Raw genomic sequence first — 22,141 nt, forward strand, 5'->3', positions numbered from 1 at the left:
AAAATTACACCCCACTTGTTTCAAAAATGAAAAAAAATTGGGACTTTGTAAAGCATGAAACTCTTCATGTGAGGTGTTTTGAATGTTTATGTCCTCGGTAGCAGCAGCCCGTCCTGCCCCCCCCCTCTACATTCTGCTAGCGGGCAGTGTTAGCAATCTGTTCTCCATGTAGAAATGTGCTTGACGCAGGAAGTCGACCGAAGCTGCACTCGTTTTATAGTCATGTGAAAAAAAAACCTTCTGATATTTAACAGCGTCGATCAACGACAGTTTTTTTCCTCTAAAAAAAAATACCAGTTGTTTGTCAAAAGCTATTCTTTTACTCTAAATGTTGTGTAAACTGTACAAAACTGCCAAAAAAAAAAGTGGGTTCGGATCTTTTTGTTCATTAAAAAGTAACAAAGTCACTTCATTGAATTAATGATCAGATAAACAAACAGGTCCTCTCTTCTTCATGTACAAAATAAAAAATAATCGGAATCGTTGATCATGTGATGTAAAATTAACCTTTAAAGTCCCAGTGAAATGAAACTTCCACCTCTAAAACACTCTGGTGTCTCTTCTAGGGACATTTTTATGCTAACTTCCTGAAGGGTAAAATGTTAAAACACGGCAATCTGCAAGAAAACAGCCGATAAACGGCTAGCTAGCTGCGCGAGCTAGCGGCGCGAGCTAGCGGCGCGAGCTAGCGGCGCGAGCTAGCGGCTCCCGCTGCCTGTGCTCCTTCTCTCCTCCTCTCTGGTCTCTTCCAGGCTCAATCTTTCATCAAGGCTCATAAAACACCAACTATAACTTCAAAAACACTGTAAAAACTTGATATTTAAGAGGGAAACAAGCCGATATAAACACAACAGATCGAGATCTGCACAACTCGTGATGTCACACATAGGCTCCGCCCACAAAGAAGAAGGATTCCCCCGATTTCCTCGGCTGGAGATTCAAAATTCAAATAACTTTGTTATGCGACAACAGTGGTGGGGCAGAGTCGGAGGAACCTTACAAGTAGAACCACAACTATCGTTTTTTGCAAAGTAGTGTTTTACATTTCACTGGGACTTTAAGGTTCTCAAAGTACCGTTTCAGTTCTACTTTGACCGTCCCTCCTGTGCTGAATCCAATCGGAGGTGAACGTACTGACGGATGTTCTGCTTGTTCCTCCAGGAGGAGGAGCAGCTGAACAAGATCTCGGTGGAGATGAGAACCCGTCCAGACCGTGAGTTTGTCCTCCTGCACACACAAGAACAGGTTCTGTTAGCAGATCTCACAGGACTTTCTTTTGCAGCCTACCAGGGCCTGAAGACTGGGTACCTGTTCATGTACAACCTGGTGCAGTTCCTGGGGTTCTCCTGGATCTTCGTCAACATGACCGTCCGCCTCTTCATCTCGGCCAAGGTTCGTCAGAACAAAACACCAGAAGGAACGTTGAGGAAACGGAGCAGCTTCACTCTGAAACGGGAGAAAAATCTCAAAATCTCTTTGTTTTAGTGCAACGAAATGTGGATTTATCATGAGGAACCATCCTGCTGCAAAACATGACAAACCTGGAATCTGAGTTAAAAAACCTGCAATTCCATTAATACTCTGCCTCGGTTCTACTCTTCTACTCCTCGGTTCTACTCTTCTACTCCTCGGTTCTACTCTTCTACTCCTCGGTTCTACTCTTCTACTCTTCAGTTCTACTCCTCTACTCCTCGGTTCTACTCCTCTACTCCTCGGTTCTACTCTTCTACTCCTCGGTTCTACTCTTCTACTCCTCGGTTCTACTCTTCTACTCCTCAGTTCTACTCTTCTACTCCTCAGTTCTACTCTTCTACTCCTCAGTTCTTCTCTTCGGTTCTACTCTTCTACTCCTCAGTTCTACTCTTCTACTCCTCAGTTCTACTCTTCTACTCTTCGGTTCTACTCTTCTACTCCTCGGTTCTACTCTTCTACTCTTCGGTTCTACTCTTCTACTCCTCGGTTCTACTCTTTCGGTTCTACTCTTCTACTCCTCAGTTCTACTCTTCTACTCCTCAGTTCTACTCTTCGGTTCTACTCTTCTACTCCTCAGTTCTACTCCTCTACTCCTCGGTTCTACTCTTCTACTCCTCAGTTCTACTCTTCTACTCCTCAGTTCTACTCTTCTACTCCTCAGTTCTACTCTTCTACTCCTCAGTTCTTCTCTTCGGTTCTACTCTTCTACTCCTCAGTTCTACTCTTCTACTCCTCAGTTCTACTCTTCTACTCTTCGGTTCTACTCTTCTACTCCTCGGTTCTACTCTTCTACTCCTCAGTTCTACTCTTCTACTCCTCAGTTCTACTCTTCGGTTCTACTCTTCTACTCCTCGGTTCTACTCTTCTACTCTTCGGTTCTACTCTTCTACTCCTCGGTTCTACTCTTCGGTTCTACTCTTCTACTCCTCAGTTCTACTCTTCTACTCCTCAGTTCTACTCTTCGGTTCTACTCTTCTACTCCTCGGTTCTTCTCCTGCTCTACAACTTAGATTTACACTTATTTTTATCTTCAGAACATTTGACTGCATGTCGCCGGAACTCCGATATATTATGATCAGAAATTATATTTAATTCTCCATCTGTGTCGTAACCCTGATGCCCTGAAGTGACCGAAGTGACCGAAGTGCGCCCCCCGGTGGTCAACTCTATATCCAACCTCTATATGAATGAACATGACTGACAAAAGGCCTGGTTGAGCTCGACTGTCGACCTGCAACCGGAACACGATAAATAAAACGCATCTTACATGTAAAACTATCGTTTTTCCTCAAAAAGCTTTCGAGTCTCGTCGGAGAAATGATAAATTAGTGGCGTGTTTCCTGTTCAGCGACGAGGATAAATGAGCAGAACAAAACCCACGGCGTGAACGAGCTCCGTGTTGTTTGTTCACGTCTGAATCAAAACAGGGAAACAAGGCGGCAGCTGGGATTTGTCTTGCAAATGACGGCGGCCATTGAGAGCATCCCCCCCCCACCCCCCACCTCTCCTCCAACCCCCCCCCCCCTCCTCTCCTCCAACCCCCCCCCCCTCCTCTCCCTCCAACCCCCCCGCCTCCTCACGTGTGTCCGTGTCGTTGGCAGACTCGTTCTACGACACCTTCCACACCACGGCCGACATGATGTACTTCTGCCAGATGCTGGCGGTGCTGGAGGTGGTCAACCCCCTGCTGGGCCTGGTGAGGACCGGCTTCCTCCCCGCCATGATCCAGGTGAGGCCCGGGACACTCGCTTTTATCATCTAGTCACACAACGTCCAGTGTGCAGGCGAGGACGAGGCGGTTTGGCCTGAAAAATTAAAAAAAAAAAAAAAGTAGTTTTTTTTAAAGAAAAATTCGAGTTTTAATTTTTTTTTTTTTCTTGACGAACTTAGAAATTCCTGCAGACGTCAGATATATTGTCAAAATATATTTGTCACATATATTTGTTATATATATGTCAAAATAACATTTTCTATTTTCTCTATAAAAGCAAATTGGAATGACTAATGCATTTAAAAATGTCTTTTTTTCATAAAAAAAAAAATATATATATATTGTCAGGAAGCTCTCTAATAGTCATTTTTTATTCCTCTGCAACAGGAATATCGAAAAAAAAATTTTTGTCAAAAGTGCAACGTTATTGCTGTGATAGAAAAAAGGAAAGGTCGGAGTTACGTGATGCCCCTGAACGCCTCACCATGCATCCAGCTCTTTAACTCATAAAAATCCAGGAATTCGCTGCTTCATTGTTTAAGCCGCCACTTTTAGTCAGGAATCAAATATGGTGTGATGAAGAGAAGGAGGAGAAGAACTGTTGAAGGAGTGTGAGGAATGTTTTGGCGCCACAGGTGACGGGGAGGAACGTCATCCTGTTCGTGGTCTTCGGCAGCCTGGAGGAGATGCAGAACCAGCCGGTGGTTTTCTTCGTCTTCTACCTGTGGAGCTCCATCGAGATCTTCAGGTCTGATCCAGTGGAAACCTCCCTGTTCTCCTGGAGAACTTCCTGCCCTGACCTCCATGTCTCCTCCTCCTCTGTTCTCCTGGAGAACTTCCTGCCCTGACCTCCATGTCTCCTCCTCCTCTGTTCTCCTGGAGAACTTCCTGCCCTGACCTCCATGTGTCCTCCTCCCTCCTCCTGCTCCTCTTCCTCCTACTCCTCTTCTCTCCTCCTCCTCCACCTCTTCCACCTCCTCCTCTCTCTATCTCCTCCTCCTCCTCTTCCCTCCTCCTCCTTTTCTCCCTCCTCCTCCTCTTCCCTCCTCCTCCTTTTCTCCCTCCTCCTCCTCTTCCTCCTCCTCCTTCCACCACCTCTTCCTCATCCTCCTTCCTCCTCCTCCTCCACCACCTCTTCCTCCTCCTCCTCCTTCCACCTCCTCCTCCACCCCCACTTCCTCCTCTTCCTCCTCCTCCTCCTCCTTCCACCTCCTCCTCCACCTCTTCCGCTCTCCTCCTACTCTTCTTCCACCTCCTCCTCTCCCCCTCCTCCTCCACCTCTTCTTCCTCCTCTCTCCTCCTCTTCCTCCTCCTCCTCCTCTCTCCTCCTCCACCTCCCCCACCTCCTCTTCCTCCTCCTCTTCTTCTTCCTCTTCTTCCTCCACCTCCCCCACCTCCTCTTCCCTCCTCCTCCACCTCCTCTCCTCCTCCTCCCCCCCCTCCTCCTCCTCCACCTCCCCCTCCTCCTCCTCCTCCTCTTCTTCTTCCTCTTCTTCCTCCACCTCCCCCCCTCCTCCTCCTCCACCTCCTCTTCCTCCTCCTCCACCTCCTCTCCCCCCCCCTCCTCCTCCTCCTCCACCTCCCCCACCTCCTCCTCCTCCTCCTCCAGGTACCCGTTCTACATGCTGGCCTGCCTGGGCAGTGAGTGGAAGCTGCTGACGTGGTTGAGGTACAGCCTGTGGATCCCCCTCTACCCGCTGGGGGTCGTGGCTGAAGGTCAGTGCCTCCGCCCGCCGTGGGTGTGGGTGGTGTCGTGTTGTGGCCGTGGCTCACCGGGTGGTGCTTGTGGCTCCTCCCCCTCCAGCGGTGGCGGTGATCCAGTCTCTGCCGGTGTTTGACGAGAGCCGCCTGTTCAGCCTGCCGCTGCCGGCCGTGCTGGGAGGTTCCCTCAGCTTCTCCTGCAGCCTGCAGCTCTTCCTCGTCCTCATGTTCCTGGGTGAGACGCCCACTTCAACACAACTTTATTCATAGAGCACCCAGACACCACACGGGTCCTTTCCTCCGTGCTTTTCAACGGAGAAACGATAAACAAGAAGGCCATTGCTGGGCTAATCCCCCGCCGGAGGGCTTTATATTGTCTCACAAAGCAGCTCTAAGGCAGCACACTTGGTACACTAGAGGGTGTTCCATGGGTCCTAGTAGATCATTATGTAGAATCTGAAAGGTCTTCTTCATAAGCTATGTCAAAATACGTCTCCAGAGCCCAAAAGGTGTTTTTATGCACTTAGTGACCCTGTGACCTGATATGCAAATTCGGTCCTGGTCACCATGGTGCCCCTTCTCCCCAGGTGGAGTGTCCATGTGTGAAGTTTGGTGACTGTGGGCCCAGGAACTGCTGAGAAATGAGGAGAAATGTTTATATGAAAATACATGTATTGTGCAACCATGACGAGCACACTTCAGACCCTACCAATCTTCAAGGTCAAGGTCAAGGTCAGGTCACTTGGTATGCTGGAGGGTGTCCCCAGAGTACTAGTAGGTGTGTATGCAATTTCAGAGCCCTAGCTCAAAAACCTAGGCCTCCAGAGCCCAAAATGTGTTTTTAAGCACTTCGTGACCCTGTGACCTACTTAATATGCAAATTAGGTCAAGGTCACCATAGTATCCCTTCCCCCTCTGAGACGTATCCACATGTGAAGTTTGGTCACTGTGGGCCCAGGGGTTGCCGAGATATAGGTAGAAACGTTCGAACGTACGTACGTACGTAGACGGTTTCAAGATCCCCCTTGGGGGCCTATCGGCCACGGCGGGGGATAAAAACCCGTCGTGGGGCCTCGTTGAAAAGATCCGACTGACGTTCTGGTCGGAGTGGAGGCTCTCACTTTCATCGCTCTGTTTTTGTTTTGTTTTGTTTATTTCAGCAGGACGTTTGTTGTGCAGCACGTCAACATTAACATGCAGATAAACAGAAACAGAAACTATTTTCACTTAAAGGCCTAAAGTCCTTGAAGTCTTGACATTTTGGTGAAACGAGGCCAAAACATGAGCCCCGACCAAAAAAAAGACGATTTCTAATGACTGGAAGTGTTAAAGAGGAATAAAAAAGACATTTAGGCAAATCCAGTTCTGATTATTCACGCATTAAAATTGATTTTCTGTCGCCACCAAGCTGTAAAAAGAAGAATGCAGCGTTTATTTATTAACTTATTAGATATAATACCAAACTGGACGACTGACTGACTGAAGCTCTTCGTCTCCTCAGGACTCTTCATCAACTACCGACACCTGTACAAGCAGAGACGGAGACGCAACAGGAAGAGGAAGGTCCACTGACCCGGCGGGACTTCCCCTCTTAATGCCTTTACACACACACACACACACACACACACACACACACACACACACACACACACACACACACACACACATCAGTGCATCTGTAATCTTCGTAAGCACTTACCTGCTTGTGGGAGGGTCACAGCGACTGTCCACTCACAGGGGGTTATTTCCCTGCGTGATGTCATGAAGGGAAAATCTCTGATTGGCCTGTATGAACACAATCAGTAGAAATTGGAGCAAACACAATAAGAGCTGCAATGGAAGGTTGCCTGGAGGCTAATGTGGCTCACCGCTGCCCCCTAATGGACACCGCTGGAATTACTGAGATTCTATTCAACCTTTAATGTGTTCATTTCTTTTTTTTGAAAGGTCACAAATTCATCAGCTTCACTCATTTCTTCATGTTATGTCTGGATTATTCATCAAATAAGAAGTGTAACCGTGTCTTTTAAGAAATCCGGTGCTTCTTTTGATTATTTATTTTTTTAAGTCCCGATGAGCCGTCCACTTCCTGTTTGACTTTTTTTCTTCCATTTCTTCACCTTTTTTCCTCGGTTTACCTGAATCACCATTTAACAGCCTTTCTTTGTTTTGTTTTGGGTTTTTTTTTTATGTATTTGTATGAACTGAATTGAGTTTACTGGTTTCTTTGTTGAGTATTTTGGTCTTTTTGTCACATTCTTTGCCGTGTTTTGACTATAAATTGTGTTTTTATTCCTCATGACGTTCCTGAAAGAATAAAAAAGGTCTTTTAGAGGTGGAGAACTTGTTTTTGATGGTTTCCTTCTTGTGATATTCTCATACTTTCTAGAAGCTAAAATGTCACTTTGAGAAGGAAGGTTAGTAATTTTACTGAACTAAGTTGTATATCAGTGGAGTTATTCATGTTTAACACATTTCTTTGAAGCCGTGGATGAAAGAATAACTTTCCAACAGTTCTCATCAAAAACTAGAAAGAAGAAACGTGGGTTTAAAAAAAAAAAAAAAAACTATCTGATCCCCCTTCACCTCCTCCTCCTCCTTCACCTTCAGCTCCTCCTCCTTCACCTTCAGCTCCTCCTCCTTCACACTCAGCTTCAGCTCCTCCTCCTCAGCTTCAGCTCCTCCCCCTTTACCTTCAGCCCCTCCTCCTCAGCTTCAGCTCCTCCTCCTTCACCTTCAGCTCCTCCTCCTTCACCTTCAGCTCCTCCTCCTCCTTCTCCTTCACCTTCAGCTCCTGCTCCTTCACACTCAGCTCCTCCTCCTCACCTTAACCTCCTCCTCCTCCTTCAGCTCCTCCCCCTTTACCTTCAGCTCCTCCTTCACCATCAGCTACTCCTCACCATCAGCTCCTCCTCCTCAGCGTCACCTCCTCCTCCACATCTTCATGTTCTCTCCACCTCTGTTTCCTCCTGCAGCTGGAATGAAAATCGTGAAATTGAGTCAGTTTTAAAGTCGCTTCACTTTTATTCTCTCACTTCCCCTTCACTCTTTAAAATTACAAAAATAAAATACCCACAGGTGAAAACATAACCTTCTCTGCCAACTTCCATTGGCAAAGATAAGTAGAGCTACACTCGGTAGAACCGCGTAAGCATCGCTAGCATGATAGCCGTTAGCTCGCCGCCGTAGCATCAGTAGAACCGAGTTAGCATCGCTAGCTAGCATGATAGCCGTTAGCTCGTCGACGTACCATCAGTAGACCCGAATTAGCATCGCTAGCATGATAGTCGTTAGCTCGTCGACGTAGCATCAGACTGAAACACTGAGCGGAGCGTGCGACTTTAGATATTTTAGATATTTTTGAAGCCCAACTTTCTTCGGCAAAAGGTTCTTGTACCTCTGGAGTGAAACGTGTCCCTACTTTCTTTCTTTTTTTCCACTTTGTTAAAAAACACCTGTCCGTCAGTCCCCCGACTCCTCCCTCGGTACCTGAACGCCTCACGCGGCGCTGACGCGGAGGATTTTTTGCCCGCGCGCAGCTCGTGAATGAACGTATCGATGACCGCGTTCTGCGCGAGCGGGAGCGCGCGAGGTGTTCCTCCGGTAAGCCTCCTTAAGCGGCATTATGCTGAGCCGCGGTCAAGCCCCGACACGCGCTGCGCCCTTGCGGCTCCGCGAACACCGGAGTCAGCATCTCCGCGCGCGAGCGCGCGCCCCGCGCACACGCGCACAGCTGGAGGGCCCTTGCGGCTCCGCGAACACCGGAGTCAGCATCTCCGCGCGCGAGCGCGCCCCCCGCGCACACGCGCACAGCTGGAGGGACGCACGGCGCGCGCGCAGAGAGAGAGAGAGACAGAGAGAGAGAGAGAGAGAGAGAGCGGCGGAGCTCCAGGTAAGACCCGCACCGCTTCACGCTTTTTTTTTATCACTTTTAAAATGATTTTAAATGTTTAGAATTGTCACGTTCTTCCGGTGCCGCTTTTACTTTCTCCATAAACCTCAACTGGCTCGTTTCACTCTTAAATTCAACGTTTAAAATAAAAATAAAAAAATAAAACCCTTAATTGCTGGGATTAAAAATAATAATAAATTATAATTAACTGATTTATTAATCATATCCCGCGCGCACATTAAGGCACGCTCCACCGTGCACGTGCGCTTGATATATAATAAAGTGTTTCTAATTATTAAAAAAAAAAAAAAAATCTCTATATTTTCCTGTATTTGCAGGATTTTCTAGTGTTTTTTTTGCAGCGTGTTTGACGTATTTTCCACTGGTCTCCTGTTTTGTGCAAAAGCCCGAGCCTGAGTGATTATGTAGCCATAGTAACAGGTGGCTGTCTGCATCCTCCATCACAACCACTTCCACTGCAACTATGCACATACACACACACACACACACACTTACAGTCTGGTTTTCTCCTCAGCCCGTCTGTTGTGTCTGTTGCGTCTCCAGGCCTTGCCCAGGTTTGCAGCTTGGCGCCGTGGAGGATGAAAGCCCCGCTGTGCGCCAGCCCCCCCTCCGTCGCCGCCGCCGTCCCCCGGCCTTCGTCGCAGCGCGGGATCCGCCGGGGTCGCTAGCCATGCGCCCGGCGTAACTGGGAGCAGCGGAGACGATGAAGGTGCACTCGCTGCCGCTCCGGCTCCGGCGCCGCCGCCTCGTCTTCTTCGGCGCCGGTGCGCTGCTGTGCTTCGTCTACGCGCTGACGCTGAGGGCCAGGATGCCGGGCGACGGCGGCGTGGAGGTCAGCGTCCGGGAGGCGGCGGCAACCAATGGAACGGAGGAGGAGGCGGCGGCGGCGACGGAGGAGCTGGAGGTGGAGGTGGAGGTGGAGGCCCCGCCTCCTGTGGTGACGGTCGTCAACCGGACGGATCTGGAACAGTGCATCTATGTGGACCCTCAACTTCCCAAACTCCCCCCTCCCACGCCTCCCCCTCCCCCGCCCAGCCCGGCCCCGCCCCCTCCCCCTCCCCCTCCCCCTCCCCCGCCCCTCAGGAAGGGCGACTACCCGGGCGACCTCTTCTCGGTGGCGCAGCGGCGGCAGGGCTGGGTGGCGCTGCACGTCCTGGGCATGACCTACATGTTCGTGGCGCTGGCCATCGTCTGCGACGAGTTCTTCGTCCCGGCGCTGGAGGTCGTCACCAGCAAGCTGCGGATCTCGGACGACGTGGCGGGCGCCACCTTCATGGCGGCCGGCGGCTCCGCCCCCGAGCTCTTCACCTCGCTGATCGGCGTCTTCGTGTCGCGCAGCAACGTGGGCATCGGCACCATCGTGGGCTCGGCCGTCTTCAACATCCTGTTCGTCATCGGCATGTGCGCCATCTTCTCCCGCGAGGTGCTGCGCCTCACCTGGTGGCCGCTGTTCCGCGACGTGTCCTTCTACGTGCTGGACCTCGTCCTGCTCATCGTCTTCTTCCTGGACAACGTCATCCGCTGGTGGGAGAGCGCCGCCCTGCTGCTGGGCTACGTGGCCTACGTCAGCTTCATGAAGTTCAACGGGCCCATCGAGCGGCTGGTCAAGACGCAGATCAACCGGCACATGAGCATCGTCAAGGTGTGGACGGCGGCGGACGACCAGGACGAGCAGGACGCCAAGGTCAGAGGTCGCCGGCATGCAACTAACCTAGCGACTTAGTTAGTCAGTTAGTTAGCTATACACGAGCATCGTCAAGGTGTGGACGGCGGCGGACGAGCAGGACGCCAAGGTCAGAGGTCGCCTGCTGCCACCGCACCTGGCGAGTCAGTCAGTCAGTCAGTCAGTCAGTCAGTCAGTTAGTTAGTAACACCTTCATTAGTTACTATTGTAGAGTTACTATCATAAAGTTACTCTATTATAGTTACTATTGTAGAGTTACTATTGTAGAGTTACTATCATAGAGTTACCATTATAGAGTTACTATTGTAGTTACTATTATACAGTTACTATTGTAGAGTCAACATTGCAGAGTTAATATTGTAGAGTTACCATTGTAGAGTTACCATTGTAGAGTTACTATTGTGGAGTTGCTATTGTAGAGTTAATATGGTAGAGTTACTATCATAGAGTTACCATTGTAATAGTAACCCTACAATAGTAACTCTACAGAGTCACTATTGTAGGGTTACTATCATAGAGTTACTATGGTAGACTTACTATTGTAGGGTTACTATTATAGAGTTACTATTGTAGGGTTACTATTATAGTTACTATATATATATATATATATATATATATATATATATATATATATATTTAAAATATTATCATGTAACGTTAGAAGTTATATAATATTAAATGTTAAGAATGTGACTAAAAAACACTGATGCAACAGGTAATGTGATTAATTGCAGCAGTGATGTAGATTAAAACAGGCTGTAACGGGCTGTAACAGACTGTAACGGGCTGTAACAGACTGTAACGGGCTGTAACAGACTGTAACGGGCTGTAACGGGCTGTAACAGACTGTAACGGGCTGAAACAGGCTGAAACAGACTGTAACGGGCTGTAACAGACTGAAACAGACTGTAACGGGCTGTAACAGGCTGTAACGGGCTGTAACGGGCTGTAACAGACTGAAACAGACTGTAACGGGCTGAAACAGGCTGAAACGGACTGAAACAGACTGTAACAGGCTGAAACGGGCTGAAACGGGCTGAAACGGACTGAAACAGACTGTAACGGGCTGAAACAGGCTGTAACGGGCTGAAACAGACTGTAACGGGCTGAAACGGGCTGAAACAGACTGTAACGGGCTGAAACGGGCTGAAACGGACTGAAACGGGCTGAAACAGGCTGAAACAGGCTGAAACAGCTGTAACGGGCTGAAACGGGCTGAAACGGGCTGAAACGGACTGAAACAGACTGTAACGGGCTGAAACAGGCTGTAACGGGCTGAAACGGGCTGAAACAGGCTGAAACAGGGACGGGGCTTGTGTGTGTGAACAGCCTGTGTGTGTCGGTCCTTTGAAGTCGTGAACAGAGAGTCCAGCTGGACGACGGAGGAAACGTCACCAGAAATACCAGCGAGGGAAACGAGAACTCAGAGGACGAGGGAATTTAAAACACAAAACAAGATGAAAGGCTGATTTCCTCTCAGGATCAAAGCGTCTGACAGGCTGCAGCTCCAGGACAAACACGCAGATGAACATGCAGATGAACACGCAGAGAAACATGCGGCGCCGCAGTTCTTCATCTGAAGGACCACGAAGCTCCACTTCAGCTGAAGCACGTCGACAATCTGCATGTTGGAGTGGAAGAAGAAGAAGAATGAGTCTGAAGCTCCAACGTCCCCAAAACCACCACTGCTCTTCTTCATCCAGTGTTATTTTATATTATTTAATATTATTATTTAACATCATCTAATATTATTTAACATTATTATTTAACATCATCCAATGTTATTATTTAATATTATTATTTAACATTATTATTTAACATCATCTAATATTATTTAATATTATCTAATATTATTATTTAATATTATTTAATATTATCTAATATTATTATTTAATATTATCTAATATTATTATTTAATATTATTTAATATTATCCAACATTATTATTTAACATTATTTTTTAATATTATCCAACATTATTAACATTATTATTTAACATTATTTTTTAATATTATCCAATATTATTATTTAATATTATTATTTAACATTATCCAATATCCAACGCTTCCGTCTCCGACCTCCAACCCCCCAAAAAATATCTGTACTGTCACTGTGACATGACGACGTTTAAAAGTGTCATCACAGCTGCACGTCCACTAAAACACTTTAAAATTCACTAACAACACTATCAAATCTGCAGCATATATAAATCACACTAAAAACACTAAAAACTAATGTACATCAGACATTAAAACCACTAAACACACTGTATATATATATATATATATATATATATATATATATATATATATATATATATATATATATATAGCTGTGACTGGCTGCACTGCCCCCTGCAGGCCCGGCTGCTCATAGCAGCTCTGAACCATGAAAACACAGGCCGGTGACGGAGGTTTAAACCTGACCCAGGATCAGTCCCTCCGGTCCCTCGTGCTTCCTTGTTTAATGATGGGAAACTTTCCAAAAATTCCCCTTTTCCCAGTGGGAAATTCCGAGTTTTACCATAATAACAGATGATTTGTTTTTACTGTCAGAAGTCAAGAAATGATGTTTGCATCTGCTGTCGTTGTAGGAGAGTGAAGCACCTCCTGCTCCTGCTCCTGCTGCTCCTTCTCCTCCACCTCCTGCTGCTCCTCCTGCTGCTCCTCCTCCTCCTCCTCCACCAAAGCCTGAAGAGAAATCCAAGCCGGAGTCGTCTCAGCCTCCCGACACGCCTCAACGCGGCAAAGTGTCGGATCCAGAGGACAAATCAAGACTCAGGGTATGAACACACACACACACACACACACACACACACACACACACACACACACACACACACACACACACACACACACACACACGGATCAATAAAGTATTTCTATTGTATTTTATTGTATAAATTCAATGTGAATCAGGTGACAGGCTCCGCCCACAAACACGCCCACCTATGTTAAGAGGAGGAAGTACTTCCTCTCGTGGCGCCATGTGCCAGAGCAGAGCTGCCTGATAGTGGGAGGAGTCAAAGGGGGGAAGGAGCCTACCTTGATTGTGATTGGCCGAACCCCCCGATGACATCATATCCTGGTATACGGTGTCATCAGGACGCCTGGTGCTGCTGGAGGAGCTTCACAGGAAGTGGCTTTAACAGAATAAGACATTGTGTGTCTGTCCTTCTGTCCTCTGTCCTTTGGTCCTCTGTCCTCTGGTCTTCTGTCCTCTGTCCTTTGGTCCTCTGGTCCTCTGTCCTTTGGTCCTCTGTCCTCTGGTCTTCTGTCCTCTGTCCTTTGGTCCTCTGGTCCTCTGGTCTTCTGTCCTCTGTCCTTTGGTCCTCTGTCCTCTGGTCTTCTGTCCTTTGGTCCTCTGGTCTTCTGTCCCTCTGGTCCTCTGGTCTTTGGTCCTCTGTCCTCTGGTCTTCTGTCCTTTGGTCCTCTGTCCCTCTGGTCCTCTGTCCTTTGGTCCTCTGTCCTCTGGTCTTCTGTCCTTTGGTCCTCTGGTCTTCTGTCCTCTGTCCTTTGGTCCTCTGTCCTCTGGTCTTCTGTCCTTTGGTCCTCTGTCCTCTGGTCTTCTGTCCTTTGGTCCTCTGGTCTTCTGTCCCTCTGGTCTTTGGTCCTCTGTCCTCTGGTCTTCTGTCCTTTGGTCCTCTGGTCTTCTGTCCCTCTGGTCCTCTGTCCTTTGGTCCTCTGTCCTCTGGTCTTCTGTCCTCTGGTCCTCACTCCTCTGTCCTCTGTCCCTCTGTCCTTTGGTCCTCTGGTCCTCTCTCCTCTGGTCCTCTGTCCTCTGGTCCTGCAGGTCCGTCCCGTCCTGCAGCGCGGCGGTAGCTCCGCCTCCCTCCACAACACGTCCCTGAGGAGCACCATCTTCCAGCTGATGATTCACACCCTGGACCCCCTGGGGGAAGGTAGAACCTATCAATACTATAGATATATAGATATAGATAGATAGATATAACAATCAATAGTTCTAGTTGAAATTCTTCTTCTCAATTTCAATGAAATCTTCCAAGTTCTTATTTAATAACAATAGAAAATATAAGGTATCTTCATTTCCACACCAGAGGTTGTTAAAAGGAGAAAAACGGCTTAAAATGGGGTGAAAAAGCAACGGCTTTTAAATTTCCTGGTCAAAATGTCCTTCCTGTTGCCAGAAGACGTTATAAGTCCTCTTAGGAAACAGTGTTTGTTGTGTTTTAGTTCCTTTAGTTCCTTCTGCGCTTTTATCACTGTTGAGCCTCGAACACACTTAGATTTAAATTTTGCTTATTTCATTTCTTATATTTCTATTCTATTCTAAAATGTCGTCATTGTTCTGGAAAAGAAGAATAAAATCACTAAAATGTGGAAGAAACAACTGAAGCTTCATTAATAATATAATCAACGCGTCTCAATAATGTAGATATTAAACTCTACTTTTACAGACGAAACATATTTTGCGGCTCCAGACGAGTTTGGTTTGGTAGAAAATCACAGACGCGTCTGTTGTGGTCATGAAGGTGTGGTGGTGCCTCGAGGTCCACGACGCCTTCAGGGGCCGTCGGAGATTTGAGGTTTTTTTAAGCTTTTGACCTGAAATCACAAAAAACACAAGAGACACGTGGTCTTTTCACCTTCTGGATCCATTCAGAGGTCAAAGGTTAAAATGGATCCAGTTATTACTGAAGATGTGGAACAACGGAGATTTAAAAGAAAACAAACAATTTAAAGTTTACAAACTGGATCAGCTGGACTGTGAGATAAAAACTGAAACATCTCCCCCAGTCGATGAGCTGCTCAGCAGATCATGACTCAGCGCTGTTCCTCCTCTGAGTCAGCGTAGCGTGATGAAACCTCCTCGTCCTTCAGCTCGTCCTCCACCCCCCCCACCCCCACCCCCACCCCACCCCTCCCCCTCTGATCCTTAATCAGCTTTTCAATCCCGGCTAATAAAAGCTGGATCAGATCCGTTCTGCCGCTGCAGCTCGTTCTCATGCAGCTCGTTCTCCTGCAGCTCGTTCCACTGCAGCTAGTTCCGTTGCAGCTCGTTCCGCCGCAGCTCGTTCCGCCGCAGCTCGTTCCGCCGCAGCTCGTTCCGCCACAGCTCGTTCCGCCGCAGCTCATTCCGCCGCGGCTAGCTCGTTCCACTGCAGCTCGTTCCGCTGCAGCTCGTTCCGCTGCAGCTCGTTCCGCTGCAGCTCGTTCAACTGCAGCTCGTTCCACTGCAGCTAGTTCCGCTGCAGCTCGTTCCGCCGCAGCTAGCTCGTTCCACTGCAGCTAGTTCCGCCGCAGCTCCTTCCGCCGCAGCTAGCTCGTTCCACTGCAGCTAGTTCCGCTGCAGCTCGTTCCGCTGCAGCTCGTTTAACTGCAGCTCGTTCCGCTGCAGCTAGTTCCACTGCAGCTCGTTCCGCTGCAGCTCGTTCCGCTGCAGCTCGTTTAACTGCAGCTCGTTCCGCTGCAGCTCGTTCAACTGCAGCTCGTTCAACTGCAGCTCGTTCCACTGCAGCTCGTTCAACTGCAGCTCGTTCAACTGCAGCTCGTTCCGCTGCAGCTCGTTCAACTGCAGCTCGTTCCGCCGCAGCTCATTCCGCCGCAGCTAGCTCGTTCCACTGCAGCTAGTTCCGCTGCAGCTCGTTCCGCCGCAGCTCATTCCGCCGCAGCTCATTCCGCCGCAGCTAGCTCGTTCCACTGCAGCTAGTTCCGCTGCAGCTCGTTCCGCTGCAGCTCGTTTAACTGCAGCTCGTTCCGCTGCAGCTAGTTCCACTGCAGCTCGTTCCGCTGCAGCTCGTTCCGCTGCAGCTCGTTTAACTGCAGCTCGTTCCGCTGCAGCTCGTTCAACTGCAGCTCGTTCAACTGCAGCTCGTTCCACTGCAGCTCGTTCAACTGCAGCTCGTTCAACTGCAGCTCGTTCAACTGCAGCTCGTTCCGCTGCAGCTCGTTCAACTGCAGCTCGTTCCGCCGCAGCTCATTCCGCCGCAGCTAGCTCGTTCCACTGCAGCTAGTTCCGCTGCAGCTCGTTCCGCTGCAGCTCGTTCCGCTGCAGCTCGTTCCGCTGCAGCTCGTTCAACTGCAGCTCGTTCCACTGTAGCTCATTCCGCTGCAGCGACACCAGACGATTCCAGACATCGATATCTATTATCACCATCGAGCGACGCCACCATCTAAGCCCCGCCCACCAAGTTTAGGAAGCACAAGAAGAGAGGTGGGAGTTACGCGATGCACCTGAACGCATCACCATGCATCTGCAGCGTGAAGCTCGCCAACCAGTTGAAAATCCATAAATTTGCCGAGTCATTGTTTGATGGCCACGGTTCAAAGTAAAGTAGCAGCGACGTACTGCAGTGTCATGTGACCACACTGCACTACGTACCACCGTCATACATTTTCAACTCCTTATCTAACAATGTTAGTGCGCTGTTAGCGTTCCTCGCTTCAGCGTCACTGGTTGATCTGGTTCTGGACGTCATGAGTGGAACGTTCTGTGATCGAGAACCTTCAGTGAAACAAACTTCTTCTGTTTCTCTGCCAATCAGAGACGTCGTTTAACGGCGACGTGCCGCTGCAGAGGAAAGGTAAGGCGCCGGACGTGTGGCTGTTGTTTCGCTGTGGCGGGTTCTGGTTCTGTTCTATCTGGTTCTGTTCTATCTGGTTCTGTTCTATCTGGTGGTGTTCTATCTGGTTGTTCCGTCTGGTTATGTTCCGTCTGGTTGTTCTATCTGGTTCTGTTCTATCTGGTGGTGTTCTATCTGATTCTTCCGTCTGGTTGTTCTATCTGGTTCTGTTCTATCTGGTTCTGTTCTATCTGGTTGTTCCGTCTGGTTGTTCCGTCTGGTTCTGTTCCGTCTGGTTGTTCTATCTGGTTCTGTTCTATCCGGTTCTGTTCTATCTGGTTGTTCCGTCTGGTTGTTCCGTCTGGTTCTGTTCCATCTGGTTGTTCTATCCGGTTCTGTTCCGTCTGGTTGTTCTATCCGATTGTTCCGTCTGGTTGTTCTATATGGTTTTGTTCCGTCTGGTTCTGTTCTATCTGGTTGTTCCGTCTGGTTCTGTTCCCTCTGGTTGTTCCGTCTGGACTGACTAATGAAGCCTTCAGTGGTACAAAGTGTCTTGTTGTTCCATGGTTGTTGTTTGTACCTGGTTTGTACCTCAGAACCTCAGCAGGGGGTCAAAACAACAACCAGGGTCAAAACAACAACCAGGATCAAAACAACAACCAGGATCAAAACAACAACCAGGATCAAAACAACAACCAGGATCAAAACAAAACAACAACATTGTCTCGATTGCAGCAAAAAACAAAGTCAGACCTCTGAACGACGCGGCGGCGGCGCGGCAGGGCAAGGCACTCCACCACCGCGCCGGAGGTGAGTCGTACCGACAAACACCCCACAGTACTACAGTACTCCATTACTCCATCGGCACCTGGAATACTCACTTCTGATACTCCGTGGTACTGGTGGTAGTACTGGTGGTACAGGTAATACTGGTAGTACCGGTGGTACTGGTACCAGTGGGACTGGTGGTACTGGTGGTACTACTAGTACCGGTGGTACTGGTGGTACTGGTAGTACTAATAGAAATGGTGGTACTGGTAGTACTGGTAATACTGGAAGTACAAGTAGTACTGGTGGTACTGGTGAGGCAGGAAGTGACGCCATGAGGTGCCCCCCCCTCCCCCCCTCCTCTCCTCCTCCTCCTTCCTTTACATTTATATGATTCTCGTTCGTTTTCTCTATATTCTATTTATATTTTCTCTATATTCTATTTATATTTTCTCTATATTTCCTTTCAGCCACTGAGGAAACTAGAATCAGAAAATTCACCTCTTGACGTCTTTTTGTTCTTGTTTTGATCATCAGAAGTGTTTTTGAGGTTTGAACCACGTCGTCCTTCACAATCAGGGATCCTGCATCACCGAGGTGCTTCAGAGCTGGAGGGGGGGGGGGGGGGGGGGGGGGGGGGAGGGGGGAGGGGCAACCAATCAACCCCCAGGATTAGCATGCAGATGGTATCATCAGTGTGTGTGTGTGTGTGTGTGTGTGTGTGTGTGTGTGTGTGTGTCTAATCACTCGACACGACGAACGCTGATTTTTGAAGACGGAGACAAAGTGACATCATCGGGCTGTTGTTACCTCGTTTGTCCTCCGGGGGGCAGAATGTTGGACGATTCATTAAAAACAGAGGATTGTTGAGATTCTCTGGACGCTTTGATGAAAGTCGATGGTTTTTGTTGTGGCTCTTCTCCTGACGGAGCAGCAGGGGGCGACAGAGAGCAACCAGACCACCTGGGAAAAGAGAAATACACTTTATCTTCTTCCTCCTCCGCAGCACAAAGCTGATAAATCTAAACACTCAGAGTTAAATAGTTTCAACAAATGTGACACATTTTCTTATAAATTCCCAGTTTATTGTCGTTTTTATTGACCAGATGTGTCACAAACATCCTTCTGTCCCCAAAAACGACGTCAACCATCAACGGAACCTCTCAAGAATCAAACCTTCTTCTTCCTCCTCCAGACGGTGAAAAGCCGAAGGGCGACCAGCCGCACTCTGCTGCCCCCCCCAGGCCAGCGGGGGGCGCCGCGCCAGAGCCGTCCACCTCGCAGCCTCCGAAGGCCGAAGAGACGAGTCGGAAGACGTCCGAGCGGCGGGACGAGTCGGAGGTAGGACGGGATGTCCTCTGGAGCAGCTTTAGATAAAGACTTTTCTTTAATTTCGTTTCTAAAACTGCCAGAAACTGAGAAAGAGCTAAATGAGGGGAAACGGAGGGATTTAATTCAAAATGGAAAAATAAACTAATTAAAGACAAAAACAAACAGTCAAATTAAAGTTATTAAAGTTGCATGTACAACCTTTTTTTTCCTGGAAAAGAGAAAGAAATAATATGAAAAGGAAAATTAATAAAAAAAACTGAAACATGATAAGAAAGAAAGATCAAAGTTCTAAAGCGCTTTGAATTCCCTTTCATCATAAAGGCAAATCAAATTTATGCAATCTGGTCCAAAACAATGTATAAATCATTAAAACAAGTTTTTTTATACCTTTATCAATCGTCGTGTGTCCAGCAGGGGGCGGCGGCGGCGTCGGAGGCTTCGGGGGGAAGCAGTGACGGCGAGAGCAGCGACGAGGAGAGCAGCGGCTCCAGCGGGAGCGAGGAAGACGAGGACAGGGAGGAGGAAGAGGAGGAGGAGGAGGAGAACCAGCCCCTGTCTCTGGAGTGGCCAGACGCCCGGAGGAAACAGGCCACGTACCTGTTCCTGCTGCCCATCGTCTTCCCGCTGTGGCTCACGCTGCCCGACGTCCGCAACCTGGTTGGTGCAACGCACTGTCGCCGTGACAACCGGCTCCTCCTCCTCCTCCTCCACACCTCACACAAGCCCCGCCCCCACCTACAGTGGCCGTCGCTCACATGGCTCCGCCCACGCCGTTTCCTCCGGTCCGGGCTTCAGTACCGGAATGCCATTGGCTGGTTTGTGTTTGGGGGCGGGGCTTAGCCACGGCCAGTTGCTCAACACCGTCCCGTTGTGTTCGCAGGCGTCCAGGAGATTCTTCGCCGTGACCTTCGTCGGCTCCATCCTGTGGATCGGAGTGTTTTCCTACCTGATGGTGTGGTGGGCTCACCAGGTGTGTGTGTGTGTGTGTGTGTGTGTGTGTGTGTGGTGTGTGTGTGTGTGTGTGTGTGTGTGTTAAATATTGCAATTATCAATATGAGAATATTTCATTAGTAATTTTAACATTACAGCTTAAATACATTTTAAAATGTCCATGTTTTCTTTTTTACACCTTCAAAATAAAGTATCGACCAGAAGAAAAACATCAAAGAAACTAATTTACATGTAAACATAAAACTTCTGAGACACTGAGTGATGATAAAGTTCTCCAGTGTAAAGTAAATGTTAATTAATTAATTAATTTTAAAATTAGTAAATAAACAGTTTAAGATCCTGATCTTTGCTTTTATCCACAAAAACCTTTAAGTTTTACTATAAAAGTCCTTCTTGTCTTTTTTTTTTCATAATCAAACGTCCACATTTCTGGTTTTCACACAAAATGCCTGAAAATAAAACGGCTAAATATTCAGAGAGTGACGTCCAGGTCCCGTCTGTCCCGTCTGCAGGTGGGCGAGACGGTGGGCGTCTCGGAGGAGATCATGGGTCTCACCATCCTGGCGGCCGGGACGTCCATCCCAGACCTGATCACCAGCGTCATCGTGGCCCGGAAAGGCCTGGGGGACATGGCGGTGTCCAGCTCGGTGGGGAGCAACATCTTCGACATCACTGTGGGGTGAGCGTCCCTACGTCTGTCCCTACGTCCAGTTTTCTCACGTTTCTTCTGATCATGTTTTGTGGCGACGGAGACTCTTTTAATTTGGTGGAAAATTTGAAAACCCCCGACTTGACTTGACCCCTAAACCTCTTGACCCCTAAAACTCTTTTCTCCTGAACCTGACCTTTTGACCTCTTGACCCCAGACCTCCGGGCGTCTTGACCCCAGACTTCTTGACTCCGAACCTCTTCAACCCAGACCTCTAAACCTCTTGATCCCAGACCTCTTGACTCCCAACCTCTTCACCCGGCCGTCTCGACCCCTGACCCCTAAACCTCAGACCTCTTGACCCATGAACTTTTGACCCCAGACCTCTTGCCCCCGAACCTCTTTATGTGGACCTCTTGACGGCAAACCTCCTGACCCCTAAACCCCAGACCTCTTGACCTCAGACCTCTTGAACCCTAAACCTCAGACCTCTTGAGCCCTAAACCTCCGGACCTCTTGAACCCTAAACCTCAGGCCTCTAGAACCCTAAACCTCAGACATCTTGACCCCAGACCTCGTGACTCCGAACCTCTTACGCGGCCCTCTTGACATCAAACCTCCTGACCCCTAAACCTCCGGACCTCTTCACCTGAGACCTCTAGAACAGAACCCTAAACCTCAGACATCTTGACCTCAGACGTCTTGACCCCAGACCTTGTGACTCCGAATCTCTTCACCCGGCCCTCTTGACGTCAAACCTCCTGACCCCTAAACCTCCGGACCTCCTGACCCCTAAACCTCAGACATCTTGACCTCAGACATCTTGACCCCTAAACCTCCGGAGCTCTTGACCCCAGACCTCTTGCCCCCGAACCTCTTCACCCGGCCCTCTTGACGTCAAACCTCCTGACCCCTAAACCCCAGACCCCAGACCCCCTGACCTCCTGAGTGAACGGGCCCTGTGCTTCCAGGCTGCCGGTGCCGTGGCTCATCTTCACGCTGCTCCACGGCGGCGAGCCGGTGGCCGTCAGCTCCAACGGGCTGTTCTGCGCCATCGTGCTGCTCTTCCTCATGCTCCTCTTCGTCATCGTCTCCATCGCCGCCTGCCGCTGGAGGATGAGCCGCATGCTGGGCCTCACCATGTTCCTGCTCTACTTCCTGTTCCTGGTCCTCAGCGTCATGCTGGAGGATCGAATCCTCACCTGCCCCATCTCCATCTGATGGGGGGGCGGGGCCACCAAGCCCCGCCCCTTTAAAGGGACGGTTCACCTGGAGTTCAGCCGGTCCTCCTGAGTTCATTTAATGTGAGATGAAGATGAAATTACCATCAGATTTACAATTTAAAGTGATAAACGATAGATATGATGTGATTTCTATGATATTAGAGTGTTTTTATTCTGCACACGATCCACAAATCTCTGTGACTCAACACGACAA

General features: G+C 48.8%; 2 protein-coding genes across 2 annotated transcripts in view; both read left to right on the top strand.

The window, feature by feature from the left end:
• The window catches only part of LOC308133164 (very-long-chain (3R)-3-hydroxyacyl-CoA dehydratase-like), a 16,768-nt gene extending 9,599 nt beyond the window's left edge, over positions 1–7,169 (top strand). The window contains 8 exon segments of the mRNA XM_080500465.1: positions 1,162–1,213; positions 1,283–1,378; positions 1,381–1,392; positions 3,075–3,202; positions 3,820–3,932; positions 4,794–4,900; positions 4,989–5,120; positions 6,387–7,169. Of these exon segments, the coding sequence (XP_080356591.1) occupies positions 1,162–1,213; positions 1,283–1,378; positions 1,381–1,392; positions 3,075–3,202; positions 3,820–3,932; positions 4,794–4,900; positions 4,989–5,120; positions 6,387–6,457 (711 nt within the window). The 3' untranslated portion in view covers positions 6,458–7,169.
• A 2,332-nt stretch (positions 7,170–9,501) lies between these two features.
• LOC308131551 (sodium/potassium/calcium exchanger 2-like) lies at positions 9,502–21,925 on the top strand (the record flags this gene model as incomplete). The annotated part of the gene is made up of 7 exons (XM_080498317.1): positions 9,502–10,482; positions 14,274–14,382; positions 18,968–19,113; positions 19,519–19,761; positions 19,985–20,074; positions 20,568–20,734; positions 21,676–21,925. The coding sequence occupies 7 exons, from the start codon at positions 9,502–9,504 to the stop codon at positions 21,923–21,925; spliced, it is 1,986 nt and encodes a 661-aa protein (XP_080354443.1).
• Between the last annotated feature and the right edge of the window lie 216 nt (positions 21,926–22,141).

Source organism: Blennius ocellaris (assembly GCF_963422515.1).
Source record: "Blennius ocellaris genome assembly, chromosome: 1".
In the NCBI taxonomy this organism is placed as follows: domain Eukaryota; kingdom Metazoa; phylum Chordata; class Actinopteri; order Blenniiformes; family Blenniidae; genus Blennius; species Blennius ocellaris.